At 35.2% G+C, this 19,409-nt stretch overlaps 1 protein-coding gene across 3 annotated transcripts in view; it reads left to right on the top strand.

Moving 5' to 3' along the window:
* Positions 1–19,409, top strand: part of col11a1a (collagen, type XI, alpha 1a) — a 145,345-nt gene that overhangs the window by 63,517 nt on the left and 62,419 nt on the right. For all 3 annotated transcript variants that reach the window (XM_028477294.1, XM_028477293.1, XM_028477295.1), the window contains 14 exons: positions 1,599–1,652; positions 1,765–1,818; positions 4,986–5,039; positions 5,138–5,191; positions 6,808–6,861; positions 7,936–7,980; positions 8,108–8,161; positions 8,253–8,297; positions 9,963–10,016; positions 11,485–11,529; positions 12,976–13,029; positions 15,611–15,655; positions 16,423–16,476; positions 16,565–16,609. In XM_028477294.1, coding sequence (XP_028333095.1) covers positions 1,599–1,652; positions 1,765–1,818; positions 4,986–5,039; positions 5,138–5,191; positions 6,808–6,861; positions 7,936–7,980; positions 8,108–8,161; positions 8,253–8,297; positions 9,963–10,016; positions 11,485–11,529; positions 12,976–13,029; positions 15,611–15,655; positions 16,423–16,476; positions 16,565–16,609 — 711 coding nt within the window. The remainder of the gene's footprint in view (positions 1–1,598; positions 1,653–1,764; positions 1,819–4,985; positions 5,040–5,137; positions 5,192–6,807; positions 6,862–7,935; positions 7,981–8,107; positions 8,162–8,252; positions 8,298–9,962; positions 10,017–11,484; positions 11,530–12,975; positions 13,030–15,610; positions 15,656–16,422; positions 16,477–16,564; positions 16,610–19,409) is intronic.

Below are 19,409 nucleotides of genomic sequence, written 5' to 3'. Positions count from 1 at the left end.
TCCCACACTCGACACACCCACATTCTACCATATATGGTCAAAAGAGCTCATTATATGTTTTTTTTTTTTGTTGTTTTTTTTGCATCTAAACGAGCTGCTGATCAATGGGATTTTATGCTTCATCACGGCGAGAAAAACAAGGAAAAGGAATTTCAGCATGAAGAGGAAGTTTGTGAATAATGGAAGCCAGAAAAATGTATATGATATATTTGGTGTTCACGGTAGTGACATCACTAATTAATGCTGTGTCAGGATAAATAAATCATATCTTGATGCTGTAAATTTTCAGATTGTAGATTGATTGGCTCTCAGTTATCAACCTTGCGTGAAAACAGGTGCAAATCTGAGTTCACATTGTGTCGTACGACAGGACCAACGTGATCAGGTGTTGATAGATGCGCTGGCTAAATTCTATCGTCATTTACACGTTACGCCCTTAAATGTTCCTAGTTTGGAGGCTCCGCCCACTGAAGTCAAGCAAACAATGGCAAGAAAATAAAGAAAATCCTCACATCTGAGGTGGAGCGAAAGGTGTGTTTGCAGCGTTTTGCTGCTTGCTGTGCTTTTATCCCTGTGGGGCCACCGTATCATAGGCGACGTCTGCCCCCCTGTGCGCGCTGCTTACAACTTTACAGCAGAAATCCTTGAGACAGACACGGAAATATAGTGTTCATATCAGCATCAGTTGTTCACATGCTGGGGCAATACAATAACACATTAAAATAAATTAACGAAACACTTAAAAAAAGCCTTAAAATTAGTAAATGTTGTCCCTTAACTGTGTTTATTGTGCCTTGAGCCACGTTCACCTATAATTCATCATTTTACTGATGAAGTTTAAGGTATACTTTACATTTTATGATACACAGCAGTGTTCCCAAGGTCCATCACAGCAGAAGCAGCACTGCGTCCCGTGTGTGTGCACTCCTCATGAATTTTATTTTGTTTATTTTGATTTAGTAATGTGTTTAGATCTGTTCTGAATGTGTGTCTGCTTATGCTCCAATGATAGCTGAGGTTTGTTTAATAATAATTTTCAGTCTCAGTCACATTTTGCTGCTGCTCGTAGCGTACAATCACGTCAAAATTGATAAATACCGAAGCGTGTGTGAATTTGGTCATACACACGCCGTACGCTCAGATTTGAACGTACCAACGGTGGATAAAAAACTTTTTACGTCATGCATTCATTGATTGTGAACATATTAGCTTACGTGCAGCTAATGGCTAACTAAAGGAACACAGAAGACTGCAGGTTTGGCTATTTATGTTCACGTAGATTTATACCTCCGATATAAGACGACATTAAATGCAGGAGACGAATCTGGCTTGAATTCACCACCTCACCAGCGGCGCCGTCGTTTCCCCAAATGCTCCACCTGTGCTGCCCCCCAGGGATATGTTTGTACCTGTGCACATATGAACACAATAAAGAAACCCTCGCTCATCCTAATGAGTCAATGTTAAAGTTTAGGTCTAAACTCCGACTGTAGCAAACCAAACATCGCCACCTGCTGACGACCTTTTGCAGGATGTCTTTTGTTTTCAGACAAAGTGTTTTTGTGCTGATCGTGTTGCTTTGTCGTCTCTCTCTTCAGGGTCAGCCTGGTTCTGCTGGGCTGAAAGGGGAAAGTGGAGACCCAGGTCCACAGGTGAGGATGACGAATGAACCCACAGATGATGGAGAACCTGGAGATGGTCGGTCTTGAGATGTATTTGTGTGTGTGTGTGTCTGTGTGTGTGTGTGTGTGTGTGTCTCTACAGGGTCCACGAGGCATGCAGGGACCTGCAGGACCTGCTGGAAAATCTGGAAAGAGGGTGAGAGTGGACTTCATGTTTTATTAGTGTGTTTTTTAAGAGTGGGCTTGTTTTATTAGCGTTTCGTATTGTGTGCCCGTTGGTGGTCACTCCTCAGATGCTGAGAGGCTTAAACTTTCTTATTTTGCCTTCAACAAACAAATGATTAAGAGGTGGCTTAATGTGCTTTTGCTAATCTGCCTAAAAACTCCCAAATTATATATGAAAGTAGGGCGTCGTGCTTTGGACAGAGTGACACGAATCAATATCACATTAAACTGGTCGTAATCACATCTGGAAATAAAGTAAAATGAAACAGTAGTAAATACTTCAGCAATTTTATTTCAGAAAATGTAAAAATGTCTCTTTTTCAGCGTGTTTTCTTCCAATGTTTTAATGTAACTTCAATAGATTTATAAAAATGTTGCCAATATTGGCAAAACTTGTATTTTCCTATTTTAAGCGCTAACAATAAATACATCAAACCCACTCACATTATTATTATATCTTTCTCATGTAAGTTCTACCTGATTTTATTGTGATGCCCATCTCCATGTATTTAAGAAAATAAACATAAGCTGTGATAAACAAAAAAAACATATAATTCAGCTTCAGTTATGGAAGAAGTATATTTTTATGGCAAATATCAGCTAATAATATCAATTTGTTTTACTGCAAGATCATCTACAAGACTTACATTGTTTTTTTCTTTTATTGGTTTTACTAATATTATTTATTTATTTATTTATTTATTTGTGATCAGTTTATTATTATTATTATTATTATTATTATTATTATTATTATTATTATTATTTTATATTTTCACATTTTTAATATTTTTTTATAATTATTATTATTATTTTCTTCTATTATTACTATTATCTATATTATTTTTTATCTATAATCTGTGCTAAACTAACAACAATAATTCAGCTTCCATTAAGTGAAAATAATTATAGTATAGTATATAACTGATGCCAGTGACGTGCCGTAACCACTAGGGTTGGGTAGGCACGTTGCAAATCGAGACCACCAATGACAGTTTCATATGTTTCTGCTGGCAAGTGTTAATTCAATTCAAATACATTTTATTTGTATAAAGCAATTTCCAACAAAGTCATCTCAATGCGCTTATCAAAATATAAAATTCATAATAAGAAAGAAAAACCCAATAAGATCCACATGAACAAGTGTTTAGCCATCTAACAAAATCAACATCATAAACACCATTAAAGAAACATAAACAATTATTTAATATAGCCTCCATACTCTCCCAACAAGAAATATCTCATGACACGGCAGCACATCCGTTGTTTGTGTTGGAAACACAGAAACACGGAGAAAAAGACAACAACTTAGAACAGCCTCAGTGAGGAGCATCCACAAAGCCAATCCTTCCTTTTGTATCATTCACTGTGAAAAGTATGAAACATGTTCTGACCTTACCTTTGCTGAAGGTCTGATAGCTCATGTGTTGGTCTCCATCTTTTAAAAGCTGTCATTTTTCCTCAAAACATCATCTCTAGCACTGTCATCCTGACTGTAGTGTTACCCCACCCTCTAGCTAGAGAACGTAGCAGCAGCGGTCACATGGCATCTATTCACTAATGTACTGTGAACTTAGGTATAGCATTTAGCATAGTGCGGTTACGTCGAAAGGCAGCTCTCTACGCTGCCTTTGGACGTAAATGGTTGTCATCTTGGGGACCTGACTGCGCATGCGCGAACACGTAAAAACACGCAATGGGAACGGAGGCAGAGGAGCAACTGCCTTTGGGAGGGGGCGTGGCCTCCCTCTGCCTTACAGCGGAGTGAGACTGTGCAGCTGTTACAGGAAATAGCACTGTTTAGTAATTTGGGCTATGAAAAGCACAAAATGCAGACAATTTCAAACTTCTAGGTACTGTAGGCTATTGGAAATGGAAAAATAAATAATTTATAAATATATTATAAATAAAACAAATAATCAAAATATCAATTCACCCTTGGGTAGGCATTGCCTACCTTGCCTACCCTGATGGCACGTCACTGACTGATGCTGATGTCACTTGATATTACATTTTATGGCAAATATCAGCCAATAATATCATCAACTTTTAACTGCAAGATTATCTCTATCTAGATGTATGATTATTATTGCATAGGACCCTATTGTAATGCATCTCTTTTTTATTATTATTATTCTTACAAAAAAGTAATCGCATTTTTCAGGGCCTAAACATGTTCAAAAACTCATGACAATTTCAACACAGTAGGTCTGGCGAAAAATGTGATATTTTGGAGGAATTGGCCACGTGAATGGCAAAATGATTCAATAGCGCCTCCTTGAAAATTGTATTTGTTCCCAGCTGGAACAGATGACATCATCACTGTGGAACTTCTGCAAAATTCTGACATCCAACACTGCACTGTTAAAGTACTTCACACATTCATATTTTTATTTTAAATATACATGTTTATCTGGTTGTGTTATAAAACAATCTTGACAATAAAGTTAAATCTTTATAGATGTAAATATTCCTCTTAGCAGCCTTTTCACTTGGATGATGTGCAACAATTATGGAAGTTTGTAGAGCTAAGTAGATGCTAATTCATTATAGCAGCTTTCATTTCTGTCATTCATAGTCATAGTGCCACCTATTGATAAATTAAATCATATGCATTCTATTTCCACAGAACATTGCAGGAAAGTTTGTGATATAATCCTTGAAAATGGTCAGCTACGTCTCAACACTTCTGCCACACCCTGACATGCAACACACCTCAACGTGTGCCACGTCCCGACATGCGTGTGGTTGTGAGGGCCCGTTCATCGCTGCTTGCAGCTTTGATTTATTATTATTTTTACTCTTACTTTTTATTATATTAAGAATTAGTATTATTATTATTATTATTTTGATCAATGCTTTTACAGCAGAAACCATCCACACAGTGTAAGTTTTCTAATTATTTTCTGTTTTCTTAACAAAGCCACAAAGCGGTTTACAGCAGTGTGCACAGCACAGTGAGAATAAGAGGATTAGAGCTCTAACACTGAAGCAGAACAAACAAACAACCAAAAAACACCTAATTATCCTGAACACGCAGGGATTTTCTCCAACTCCAGATCTGCTTTAGCTATGATATGAACTCTTTTTTTTTTTTTACCCTGTGGTCATCGCATTGCTTTTCTTTCTTTTGTTTTGAAGGGTCGAGCTGGAGCGGACGGTGCCCGAGGAATGCCCGGAGAGTCAGGTTCCAAGGTACGAATGCCCTCACACACACACACACACACACATATTAACACACACACACATGTGCGGGACTCTAACTTAAACTAATTCTACTTGTTTTATTGCAGGGGGACAGAGGATTTGATGGACTTCCTGGTCTTCCTGGTGAAAAAGGACACAGGGTGAGGTCCTCGTTCACATCCACAAAATCATCCACTCATACTCAGCTGTGATATAGAAGTATATACCAGTAAATATGATGGAATGTATGGTACTTTATCAGTGCTTCTTTAAGGGTTAACTTCTGAATTTGTGTATTTTTATGCATATGACATCATCTGTAGTGATTACAAGGTGGTTATTTGGATTTTTGTAAGGTTTTTTTTTTTTGTTTCTTTGCCGAAAATGAGTAGATTATGCCAGTTTGAAATATTGGAAGTAATAATGATTTTTAAAAAATGCACAAAACCAAAAGTTAACCTTCTGTCAATCCAAAAGATAAACTTATTCTATTAAAAATACAGCTGTTGAAGTGACGTTTTGTACTGTATACTTTTATATGTGTGTTTTGTTGGTTGTAGAATTTAACTAACTTCTTTGTTACTTTTTTTTTAATGTGGAACCCTAACCAGGGATGGCATTTACGTTGTATGTCAGGGGTTTCAAACTCAATTTAGTTCGGGGGCAAATACGGCCCAGTTTGAGCTTGACTGGGTCTGAAAGAAAAAGATAAACATTAATTTTGCACTTCCACGTATAAATAACACACTGTATAAATGATAAAGTATGTGAGTATATCAGTTCCTGCAGGATCTTCACTTAAATTTACCTGATGTTGCGAATTTAGGGACATTTTGTGGAACAATTTGAGGAAAATTTACCAGATTTTGGAAACATTGAAAGTTCTTTCAAAAATTTTAGATTAAAAATGACTGCCATCATGTGATATAAGAACTGGAAAACTGAGCTCTGCAAATATTGTGGATTTTAATTGAATGTTTGTATTTGGAGGGACTGAGATATCTACAACTGAATTAAGTGGTAATCTACAAAATGTCCTGTTTATTTCTGTCATTTTTACTTTCTCATGCAGGCCGAAATTGATGCTCTAAAGGGACAGATTTGGCCCCCGGGCCTTGAGTTTGACACATGTGTTGTATGTCCTATGAAGCGATGGATTTGTCCCTGTTAAATGAAAAATAAATAAATTACAACAGCGCATTAGGGCCACATTAAAATAAAAGGGAATATGAGCACTACCAAATGAAAGTTGTAATAATATTACATCTTATGAGAATGGAATAATTTTATTAGATTAAAGTCATAATATTTTGAGAATAGAGTCGTAATTTTATGAGAATGAAGAATTCCTTGTTGAAGTGAACACAACTAACGACGATATCCCTGAAGTCGACCACTTCCACCCCCGTCCTCCTCCACAATAAAAGAGGCTATTAGCTCCAAATCATGTGGTTCTTTGGTCGGAACAAATGCAAACATCTGCAAAGTGTCTTTAAAGTCCTTAAAGTCATAACAGTGGTGACGATTGATTATTATTTCACCTAAGGTCAATAATAATCTCACTAAATATTCCACATTCTCCATAACGCACGCTGTGACCTGTTTGTATTTCTTTTTTATTCTCATAAGATTATGACTGTATTCTCAAAATATTACGAGTTTAATCTCGTGGTGCCCAGACGACAAACAAACAAACAAGTTTAAGGGATGAAAAGTGAAACATGGGGATTGTCTTTGTGTTTATGGCGTTGTCTTATTTCTTAACTCTTCTCCTCAGGGGGAGCCGGGGCCAATGGGACCCACAGGTGCTCCTGGAGAGGACGGTCAGAGAGTAAGTACTTCCTCTTTATTTTAACCACTGCTTGTTTGCTTTATCAGCAGTAGATCATCAGCCTGAGGGCTGCAGCAGCACCTGGGGAGGCACTGAGAACACACACACACACACACTACACGGACACACACCTTCTGCTGCGATCTGTCAAAATAAAACGTGAACAAAAGCGTTGGCCATCCTGACCAAACCCATGTCAGTTTTGTCTGAAAAAACACTTATTTAACTCATTTTAAAAAAGTACATGAGGAACACAATCAATCGATTGATTATTGTTTATTGTGGAAAAAAGTTTCTTACATTTCTACTGTTTGGTATATTTTTCTGTTATTCGTTTTTAGTCGTCTTGCATGTTTTATTTCTGTCTTTTGCATATTTACTATTTCTCTGTAACTTTGTCAGTTATTTGAGTAAATTTTTTGTGTGTATTTTTGCTATTTTATGCATATTTTTCTGTCAATTTGTCTTTTCTGTATTCACTATTTCTCTGTAACTTTGTATGTTTTTTGAGTCAATTTGTGTGTTTTGCTGTGTATTCTTCTGTTATTCATTTGAAGTTGTCTTGTGTCTTTTATTGTTGTCTTTTGCGTATGAACTATTTCTCTGTAACTATGTTAGTTTTCTGAGTCAATTTCTATATTTACAAAACAAAACAGTGTATTTTTCACTCATTTTCTATATTTTTCTTTCATTTTGTGTATTTTCATTTTTGTTTATTGTCCTTTGGTATATTTTGGCATATTATGTCATCTTGTTTCCTTTATTGTTGTCTTTTTTGTATTTCACCGTAACTTTGTATGTTTGTTGAGTCATTTTATGTTCTTTGTGTATTTTTTTGTAATTTTGTGTATTTTTTGGAGTCAATAGACCGAGGGCCGCATGTGGCCCCCGTGCCACCAGTTGCTTATGTTTGAACTTTGTCTAGTGACACCTTAAGATCAGTGCTTTACAAAGATCTCATTTTGCTTCATTATATAAAATGTGAGGTTTTTTTTTATCTCAGAGTTTAGTTGTTGGTTTTCTACTGAGACTCAGATCATTATCGTTTACTTTTGTCTGTCCTCTTGTTCTCAGGGCGAGGATGGAGAGATCGGACCCAGAGGATTGGCTGGAGAGAGTGTGAGACACTTTTTATCTTTTATTGATATTCACATCATCCAACCACCAGCTGGATTTTTGTAGTCGTGTCTTTAATGTTTTTTTTATTTATTTATCAGTGAATCTGAGCTCTTTTCTTTCTTTTTAGGGTCCTCGAGGTTTGCTGGGGCCACGTGGTCCTCCTGGACCCCCTGGATCCCCCGTATGTACATCACCTCCTTTCACTCCTTTCATTTGTCTACATCACTGGGTGACACTTTCTTTATTCCTTTCTTTTTATCTGTGCCCCACAGGGTGTTGCTGGAGTCGACGGACCTCCAGGCCCCAAAGGAAACATGGTGCGCATTTATCAAACTCATTCAATATCAAGACCTTTCAATATCAAGGCCATTCAATATCAATGTCATTCCCTCAGATTTCACTCAGTGTTTAGTTCAGGCTTGTGGAGGTTGATATGATTGAATAACTCTGACGTAGTGATTACTCAAAAAAGTGCTCCAATCACATACCTCATGCTCGTTTGATGAGATTAAAGGCTTCTGATGGTTGCCATGGTAGCGTTGACTTTGTGTTTTAAGGTGTCTTACTTATAGTGCATTGAGTACATGATACTGTCAAACATTTCTGCAGGATTTGAAGTGAAACATACGGAAGCCTATTGCATTCACTTGGAAAAAAAAAGTTTTTTCTGTGTAATTTATTTTTTTGGTTTGTTTTTTGGACAATTTTTTTACTCTTCTGTTTTTCATGCACATTTTTTCTGCTTTTTTGGACTAATTCTTTTCTGTTTTTCGTGCAATTTAGTTTTCCTATTTTTTGGACTCTTTTTTTTTTTGAGCGTAGAGGTTGAGTTCCAAAGTTGGCTGGCTTGTTTCATTTGATAAAAATGTACTTTGAACTTGGTTTTTAAGACACTGGGAGACAGTTGTCACTGTGGTTGTTCAGAAGGAAAGAACGGTGGGACACAGCAACATTTCTCCAGGATCAGTTGGACAGATATGGCAGGTTCCATGGATATAAAATGATGCATTTGTTCTCATGGGATTTTCAAGCATCTTGATAATTGTGAAAAACTGAAAAAGTACACTGAAAAACTGAAAACAAAATTGTGTGGAAAACAGAAAAAAAAAAATAGTCTGAAAAACTGAAAAAAATTTGTGTGAAAAACTGAAAAAAAAAATAGTGTGAAAAACAGAAAAAATTGTCTGAAAAACAGAAAAAAAGAATTTGTCCAAAAAATTGGCCAAAAAAAACTAACCAAAAAAATCAATTATTCAGAAAAACTGATTTTTTTTCCCTCTAAGTCGGGGGTCTGCAACCTGCGGCTCTGGAGCCTCATGTGGCTCTTTGACTCTTTTGCAATGGCTCCCGATAGCTTTCAAAACTATTGAAATGAAAAATTATTTTCTTACAGAGGGTATAATTGATTAATGATTTTGACACCAAATAAAATCACGATATAATGATTTGTCAACCTAAAAATAAATCACATTGTGCAATAACTGCCACCTTCCTACTTCACCTCCTGAAACATCTACAGACCATTAACTTTCTCTGCACCTTAAGTTTTAAATCCCAGGTAAAATAACTAAATCAACTAAAAGACTATTCTGGATGTAAATATACATTTTAATTGTGTGGGGACAGATTAATTTAACCGCCAACAGCTTAATATGCATGCTTGATATGTGGCAAGAAATTTGTTATTTTTTGTAGCCCTTCAAATACATTGTCTAAAAAATAGATATTTTCACATAACATTATCCAATATAATTTTAACTGTATAGAATTTTATCCACTATGTTGTCTTCATTGAAAAGGTTTTTTTTTTCGGCTCCGGAAGGACTTTATTTCAGGTGAGATGAGGCAAAATGGCTCTTTTGAGAGTAAAGGTTGCAGACCCATGCTCTAAGTGAATGCAATATGCTTCCGTAGAACCAAGTATAACATATATAAGGAAAAATGACTGACAGTGATGTTGTCTTTTTTCTCATCTTCTGCAGGGACCACAAGGAGAACCGGGTCCTCCAGGTCAACAGGGGATCCCTGGAACCCAGGTCAGGAAAAAAAACACTCCCAATGAAATAGAATAAACACTAGTAGAGGTTTGTGTTATCAAAGAATGTTACATTTAATAGAAAATGTAAATAACAAATTGAAAACATTCTCACAGTCAGAGCCAACGGTTTCTCTTCTTACAGCGTTGGTAAAATTAACATTTTTAAGATATCTTCTTGCTTCTGGGACATTCCATGTCATTTCAACAAATGGTCCATGCACTTTGATCTAAAAAAATCTGAAATTGTCCTAATTATTCAATAGTCACACTTTAATGTTTTAGTTTGATTTGATGAATACTTTTTGAGAAATGGACAGTTTAGTGAGGGGGGTGTGTCCTTATTTTACTTCCATTTTCAGCTTCCAATATCTCAGGAACTACATCACAGGAAACTGAAATATGGTATAGTAATATAGCTCCTCCTACTCTCTTAGAATATACAAAATATCTACTATACATCCTCTCTGGTGGACATGCCAGCTATTAAAATAGTAAATAAGTTTGTCAGGGAACATGTTTGGTCCATCAGTAAACAACTTAGCATATGCCTCAGCTCCCTGTAATTTGATCAGCAACATAGACTGTTCACATAACTAGTGATTAGTCATATATATACATTGGTTCTTGGGTGACACGCTCTGAAAAGGAGAAAAAATACTTTTTTTTTTTTTTACTATTTTCATTGACCCATAACTGCATGTGGGAATGTAAGAAAAAATCTGATCTGTTTTAAGGATTTATGGTATAAAGGTTACTCTTTCTTGGGATGTAAAACAATTTTTCTTCATATGACTTATTTTGGACCCCACCTTTAGGTTACCATTCCCAAATATTGGAATTTTTTTTTCACATGAGGCTGTTGTAGCTTTGCCTCTGTGTCTTATAATCATTTAATGTTTATTAGGTTTTCACTAGTAACATCGCAATTTTTAATGTCCCGAAAATGTGTTGAATTGACATGGAATAGAATGACTTTTATTCTCTTCAACCAAACTTGAGCACATTCCGTGTTTTCAGGTCGATATACGTATACGTTGGAAAAAAGGTTTGAAGGGCTTGTTCTTGTGTTTGATTGAATTCCTGCAAAGCTTCTACACGTGTAGGAGCAAGCCTCTGTACCTTAAATTACCCTGACATCTACACACACACACACACACACACACACACGCACGGTATATAGACACACACAGGCACATGGACACACACACACAGTAACAGGGGAACACACAAAAAGCAGTGACACAGCAATGTATGAATGACAATATTTACTGTACATGTATGCAATTTACAAGTGTGGACGTGCACACACACACACACACACACACACACACGCACACACGCACACGCACACACACAGAGTTCAACATTCCTTTAGTTCAATTATTTATAGCTCGGAGCTGGTTTGTGTATGTGTGTGTGCATATGTTATTAATATACATTTTTTTCATCTGTCTCCTTGTCTCTAGGGTCTTCCTGGTCCTCAAGGTCCTATTGGTCCTCCTGGAGAAAAGGTGTGTTTTGCCACATTTATTAAAATGTAAAAAACTCAATTAAACTAGTCAAAGCTCAATAACATCAGTCATTTAGAACAAACTCACCAACATCAATGATTGGACATTGTTTATTATTGTGTATGTGTGTCATTGTCCATGTATTCATTCATGTTCCTGAAGAGTTAAAGTTCTGCTTGATTTTAACGTCAAACCTTTATGTGACGCGTAGCTTTTTATTGAATACAGATGTGTTGGAGCAGGGTCATGTGTATAACATGGACCAGGACCATATATAGAAATATTAGGGCTGTCAATCCATTAAAAAAAAAATAATAATAATAATTAATCGCACAATATTCCATAATTAATTGCAAATAATTGCATTTTCCTACTTCAGACTGACACTTGTATTGGATATTATTTATTTTTGGAAAATCATTAACTTAATATAGAATTAATACACAAAAAGTATATTTGAATTCACTTTCTTTCAACTTGAAATTAAGTTTAGCAAATCACTTACAGAATATAAGAAAACAGATCTATATAAGTAATATAATAAAGTTGCACTTTGAGATTTGTGTTAAATGTAAAGTGCATTATAAATAGAATGTGTTATTATTATTATTATTATTATTATTATTATTATTATTATTTAAGTGCAGGCTGACCACTTTGAGAATAAATATTACAGGAAAATAAGTTTTAAACTTGTTCCATAAACGAAGGTTCAGTAATATATACTATAATATCCACTGACACCAAATGTCACTAGTACTAGTACTGCTTGTAGTGCTTAAAATAAAATGATAGATAATACATTAATGTTTTAGTGAATCTTTGAATTTTTACTAATAAAAATATCTTGTTACTACTAAGAACACAACATTGCCTATACACCATTAGTTGCCAAAAACCTTTACTAGTCAGACAAAACTTTTGTTTACTAGCACTACTAGTAGCTCTACTAGTAGCACTACTAATAGTTGGGGGTGTAGTTACATTTAAAGTAAAACTACACCCCCAGGTTTGTGCTGACCTGCCACTCGGAGGAAATAATGCCTTGATTATGCGGCCCCACCCCTGCAGCACTGCACAGTTCCACATGGTGCTGTCAATCAATGCTCACTGAGGAAACCTAGTCCCTCCTCCATCATTTATAGGAGGGGTGGGGCCAACAGTGACGGTTAGTGACATCACTGATTTAATCTCAGCCAATAGTGAAATTCAATTTAGTAACAGCGTTCAACCCATAGAAGGCAGTAACTCTGACATTTTACAACTAAAAACACTACATTTAAATACTTAAACTAAAATGTGAAGAGTGGGAATAGGATCAATAAACTACATTTGTTCATACCTGATCATATATTTATGTATTCAGCTGATTTTAGGGTGGACTTACTTTTTAAAGTTTGTTGTTTTTTCCACTTATTTAAATGATTTTTTCTCCTACTTTTACAGGGACCTCAGGGCAGATCTGGTTTGGCTGGATTACCTGGAGCTGATGGGCCTCCTGTATGTGAATACATCACACACACACACACACACACACACACACACACACACACACACACACACACACACACACACACACACACACACACACACACACACACACACACACGCACACGCACGCACGCACACACACGCGCATCCGCCTTAAAAAACAATCTAAAATATGTTATTTAGAAATAAACACAGAATAAGTGAAATAAACCCTCCTGTGAGGACATTGTTCATCCACAGACATGTGACGGACTGTCTAAGATTGACTTTATTATTCCATTATTCATGTTGGACCTTTGTTTCTCTCACTGATAGAGAAAGTCAAGTTGTTCAATCCCTGGTTGTTCACAGAACAAACCTTTCTCCTCTTCTGTGAGATCTTTGTGTATCTGTGTTATCCCTCCGTTAGTGTGTCAGTGTGTGTGTGTGTGCATGAAAAATGACAAGTATTGAAAGTAATTTAAAAAAAAATACATATTTCTGTTACTAAAGAACTAATAAAATTCAATGTTTTTGTTTAGCTAACCAGACTTTACATTAGCACCATTACATTTGTGCTTTGTTTAAAAAAAAAAAAAAAAAAAAAAAAAAAAAGCCTTTACGTGGGTCTAAAATACGTCCCGTATGAAGGTAACGAAAAGTTTTTAGTATTTAAACTGAAGCAATAAAAAACCTGAGCTGACAGGAGAGAAAAAGTACTGAGTCACCAGAGTAACTATAGGAATGTAGTAGAGTAATAAGTATGTAGCGATTAATCGTAAGGCAGTTAAAAATCGATTCATAGGTATCACGGTTGATATCGATTTTCTGACAATTGAATCGCAGTACTTTTTTTAACCGCTATCCACAAGTGTAGGCGGCAGGCGGAGTCTGCTAATACTTTCTTTCTGGCTGCCTTCTACTCTTAAATATGTTAATAAATGATTCATTACCCCTTTAGCACCGAAAGAATATCTGTAATATTACTTGAATATCTGTAAAAGTCACGTTTTTCTTTTAGCTCTGTCTGCTAGCATAGCATCTCTTCTTCACTGCAAGATATCTGCATGCCAACCGACCACTGGGTTACCAGCGCCCTCTGCTGGTCCAAACAAATATGACGTAAATCAGTGCAATGCCGGTTTTTTTTTTTTTTTTAAGTCCAATTGTTAAGGCACAAAATACATTTTCAGTTGCACTTTTAAAAGAAAAAGAACTATTATGCAGTTTTGCATTGTTTATTATAGAACCAGAATTTAAATTAATAGGCTTCATTTTCATTTGTATTATTCCTTTATTTATTTAATTCAAGATTTATTTTTAGTTAAATTGCATTGTTTTGAATAGTTTATCAAGGAATTCTTTTGACAATGAAAAATAAAAGGAAAATAATACAGTATTTTGTAGTTTTTTTCCCAAAAAAAAAATTTGTCTACAGTCCCATTTTGTAAATGAAAAAATCGTGAGAATCGTATCGTGAACCCAGTATCGTGAATCGAATCGTATCGGGAGTTGAGTGAATTGTTACATCCCTAGTAATAAGTAGAATATTTGTCTTTCAAATGTAGTTCATGAATGAATTGTGGCCCGAAAACAACACAAATACTCTAAAATACTACTTGATTAAATGTACTGTCCACCACTGCCTTTGGGTGATACTTGTTAGCATTAAGAGTTGATTTTAGCATTTTTGTTCACAGGCTAAATGGAGAGTAATTTGACTTAAAAATGGGCCAAAGATTTTAACATTTCATGACAATGTCTAAGCAAAAAAATGACACATGCTATTCATGCTGATCTTCTGTTCAAAATTCTATAAATATGTGACCAATTTTTGTGTAACTGAGGATTTTGTGTTATTGTTAAAAAAAAAAAAAACTGCAGGAGTTTTTGAAGATGGGAGTGTTCTGTCAACGACTAGGATTAGATTGTGTTTTAAAACGTTGTCGCGATTAACGCCCGTGAAAATTGCGAGTTTCATTAGATTTCAAGGGACAGAGATTTCGACTTCTGAATTATTTGGGAATTTACACAAAGACGAGTGTTTTCTCTTGCATTTTTACGTCCTCCCACGGGCCGATGCTCTAAAAGGCCGGATTTGGCCCTCAAGCCTTGAGTTTCACACATGTGATTTAAAGCCTTAGTATTATTATGAACTTTTATCATTTTTTAGATCCTGAAAACTAAATTTGCGATTGGAGTTTGTTTTATCTTGAGGAGGACATTATTCTCCTCCAAGCATGCCTTATGTTCTACTTTATTACTCTATTTAATTTTGCTTTTATTGACTTTTCAATTGTTACATTAATTATTAGATTTTCTGAAATTCTGTGTCTGTTCTATTTTTTTATTTATCAGTAGTTTTATATATTTATAAGTGTCAAATAAAGTATGCACAAGTTATTGTCTACACACTTCCTCCTCTGACCTGTGGGGGGCAGTAACGCCCCTCTGCTGATTCTAGTCTATAGAAGAAGAAGAAGAAAAACTACATCTTCTTGTCACTAAATACTACAGATTGCCTCCTAACTCTACTACTAAATACACAAAGTTTTAACTGTATTTAAATGAGTGTGTCTGTTATAAATGTGTGTATTTTGTTCTTCTTTAGGGCCACCCTGGTAAGGAGGGGCCACCTGGAGAGAAAGGCGGGCAAGTAGGTGTTTTAAACTCACTTTGACTCAACTTTTACCTTTTATGATTTAAAAATATATATATTATCACGTTATAGGGAAGATATTGGACAGTGTTTGTAGTTTAATTAAATATATTCTGTAATAACGTTTCCCTGATAGCATTGAGCTAGTTAGCATGGTTTGTGTAGCTTTAGGTGATTCAGGTTAAGGGTGTAAGAAAGAAAATCTATTCGGTGATATATCGCTATACTTCACTGCACGATTATTGTATAGATACAAAAAATATTCTTATCATTTTCTTTAATCTTTAAAAATTAATTGTGCTAACATTAACATAGCACGTAAACTCCTGGTCACTAGGTGTCAGTGAACGCACCTTCAGACCTTGTTAAACTACCTCAATCCTCAATGACTTTTAACTTTATTTTCATGAAACATACTGGGCACTTTGATAGATGTATGTGGTTACTTAAAAAAAAATAAAAAAATAAAAATAAAATAATAATAATAATAATAATAATAATAATAATAATGATAATAATTTATGAACTTAACAGAATCAGAATCTGTTGTAGAAGCAAAAGTTAAACTTTTTAAAAATAAAATAAATTGTAATTCATACTATTTTGTACTTGTAAAGGTGAAAATTGTAATTATTGATATTGTGATATATTACGATATATTGCGATGTATATCGGGATATATCTTGACATGCAAATCGAAGCAACGCACAGACCTAATTCTTGTGGTGAGGTAATATAAAGTTAATATATCTTCTTTTCTCCAGGGTCCTTCAGGTCCTCAGGGTCCCATTGGATACCCAGGACCACGTGGTGTCAAGGTGTGAACTCTAAGTGATTATCTGTGAATTTACACACTGCACTCTATCCTTCGTACGCACTGACTGTGTGCGTGTGCGTGTCCAACAGGGTGCTGATGGCGTCCGTGGTCTGAAAGGAGGGAAAGGAGAAAAGGTAAACACTTTAAACACCTGCAATAGAAAAGAAAAGAGGAAGAAGATCAAGTTTCTAAATTATATTATTGATATTTCCTTCCTTAAATGTGTTGTTCCTACCAAAAATCTTACTTTATCATGAGTAATGTAACCAAACAATAAGATATTAATAGACTAAACTACAAGTAAAGTTTTGATTGATTTTACTAGTAATGCATTTAAAGTCTATTTGTACTACTAGTAACACAAAATTGTCCACTAGTACCTTTGCACTAGTGCACAAAAAACCTTTACTAGTATTACTAGTACACTCAATCTCACTAGTAGTATTACTAGTAGCATGTTTTTAGTTTACTAGTAGTACCAGTAAGGCCATTAAATTAAATTAAATTGCCTTTATTGGTCATATATATGTTGCTACACATATATGAAATTTGTCCTCTACATTTTAACCCATCCCTCGGGAGTAGGAGGGATTCTAACTAAATCCAGCTCCCTGATTGGTTGGAATATTTTCTAAAGCAAATCAAAAGCCTGGATTGGCTTTCTCCACCCCCATGTCTACTTGCATACAAGTAAAGCTAAACTGAGCACTAGTAGAGATTCACTATGGTTATTATCACTGATATCAGATTTATGCTCAATCGGCGTTCCATAGGCTTTACTAGTAAACGTGGTGAATCTTTTTTCGTTGTTATTATAATTATTATTTTTTTAAATTTATTTTATTTTTATTTCATCATTTCATTATTTATTTGTATTTTGTTCTACTACTTCTACTCATGAATATTTTGGCTTTACTAGTACTAACTAGTGTGGTTTTGATTGTACTAAACTAACTAAAGTAAAATGATAAATAATAAATACTGAACTAAAGCTTTGAGTTTTTACTAGTAAAATATTTGAGTACTTCTAGTAACACAAAATTATCTACTAGTAGATTATTTTGTTTTACTAATGCACCAAAAACCTTTACTAGTAAAACACACATTTTCTTTTAGCACTAGTAAAACCAATAGATTCACTACTAGTACTAGTAGACCTAATGCAAATGAAGTAGGAGGGCTTAGAACCAAATCCACCACCCTGATTGGTTGGAAAACTTCCGAAAACCAATGGCAAGCCTGAATTTGCTTTCCCCGCCTCCTTATTAGCATATGATGGTAACTAGTGACAGTTTTCTTCACTCCTAAAGTCTACTAGTGCACTAGTAAACCTAAATTTGACTCCAATATGAGTTCTAGTAGAGCAGACATGGGCAACTGGCAGCCCATGGGCCACGCTTGAACTAAATGCGCAAATTTAGTAAAAACATGTGAAATTAGAGAAATATACGTCTAGACAACATGAATGCACAAAATAACTTCAAAAGCACACAACGCCAACAACAACAAAAAAACACCAAATTATCAAATTTAAAAATGACAACAAAAACACAGAAAAAGAATACACAAAAAATGTCTCAAAAATGACAACAAAAATTGGCTCATAACACATAAAACAACAGAAAACATAAAATGACCACAAAAAACAAGAAAAAAAACACAATAAATTACACCAAAAACACATGAAATAACAACGCAAACGTATTATTTTTCCCTGTATTGAAGCTCTAATTGGTCATTATTTTAAATGCTGATATGAATGTTGATAATGTGGCCCTGGGATCAGAAAATCCCTTTTTTGTTGCCTCACTGTGATTAAAAATAGATAATGGTTGATATTACTGAATGACTTTCCATACTGCTCTACTAGTACTACGAGTAGATATTTGGGTTTTACTGGTACAACTAGTGTGATGTTGAGTGTACTAGTACTACGAGTAGATATTTGGGTTTTACTGGTACTACTAGTGTGATGTTGAGTGTACTAGTACTACTAGTAGATATTTGGGTTTTACTGGTACTACTAGTGTGATGTTGAGTGTACTAGTACTACTAGTAGATATTTGGGTTTTACTGGCACTACTAGTGTGATGTTGAGTGTACTAGTACTACTAGTAAATATTTGGGTTTTACTGGTACGACTAGTGTGATGTTGAGTGTAATAGTACAACTAGTAGATAATTGGGTTTTACTGGTACTAGTGTGATGTTGATAGTACTAGTACAACTAGTAGATATTTGGGTTTTACTGGTACTACTAGTGTGATGTTGAGTGTACTAGTACAGCTAGTAGGTATTTGGGTTTTGCTGGTACTACTAGTGTGATGTTGAGTGTACTAGTACAACTAGTAGATTTTTGGGTTTTACTGGCACTACTAGTGTGATGTTGAGTGTACTAGTACAACTAGTAGATATTTGGGTTTTACTGGTACTACTAGTGTGATGTTGAGTGTACTAGTACTACTAGTAAATATTTGGGTTTTACTGGTACTACTAGTGTGATGTTGAGTGTACTAGTTCAACTAGTAGATTTTTGGGTTTTACTGGTACTACTAGTGTGATGTTGAGAGTACTAGTACTGCTAGTAGATATTTGGGTTTTACTAGTACTAGTGTGATGTTGAGTGTATTAGTACAACTAGTAGATAGTTGGGTTTTACTGGTACTACTAGTGTGATGTTGAGTGTACTAGTACTACTAGTAGATATTTGGGTTTTACTGGCACTACTAGTGTGATGTTAAGTGTACAAGTACTACTAGTAGATATTTGGGTTTTACTGGCACTACTAGTGTGATGTTGAGTGTACTAGTAGTACTAGTAGATATTTGGGTTTTACTGGCACTACTAGTGTGATGTTGAGTGTACTAGTACTACTAGTAGATATTTGGGTTTTACTGGCACTACTAGTGTGATGTTGAGTGTACTAGTACTACTA

Source organism: Gouania willdenowi, chromosome 20 (genome assembly GCF_900634775.1).
Source record: "Gouania willdenowi chromosome 20, fGouWil2.1, whole genome shotgun sequence".
NCBI classification, from domain to species: Eukaryota; Metazoa; Chordata; class Actinopteri; order Blenniiformes; family Gobiesocidae; genus Gouania; species Gouania willdenowi.
The sequence above is the reverse complement of the archived record's forward strand: the minus strand, read 5'-3'. Positions and strand labels throughout refer to the sequence as shown.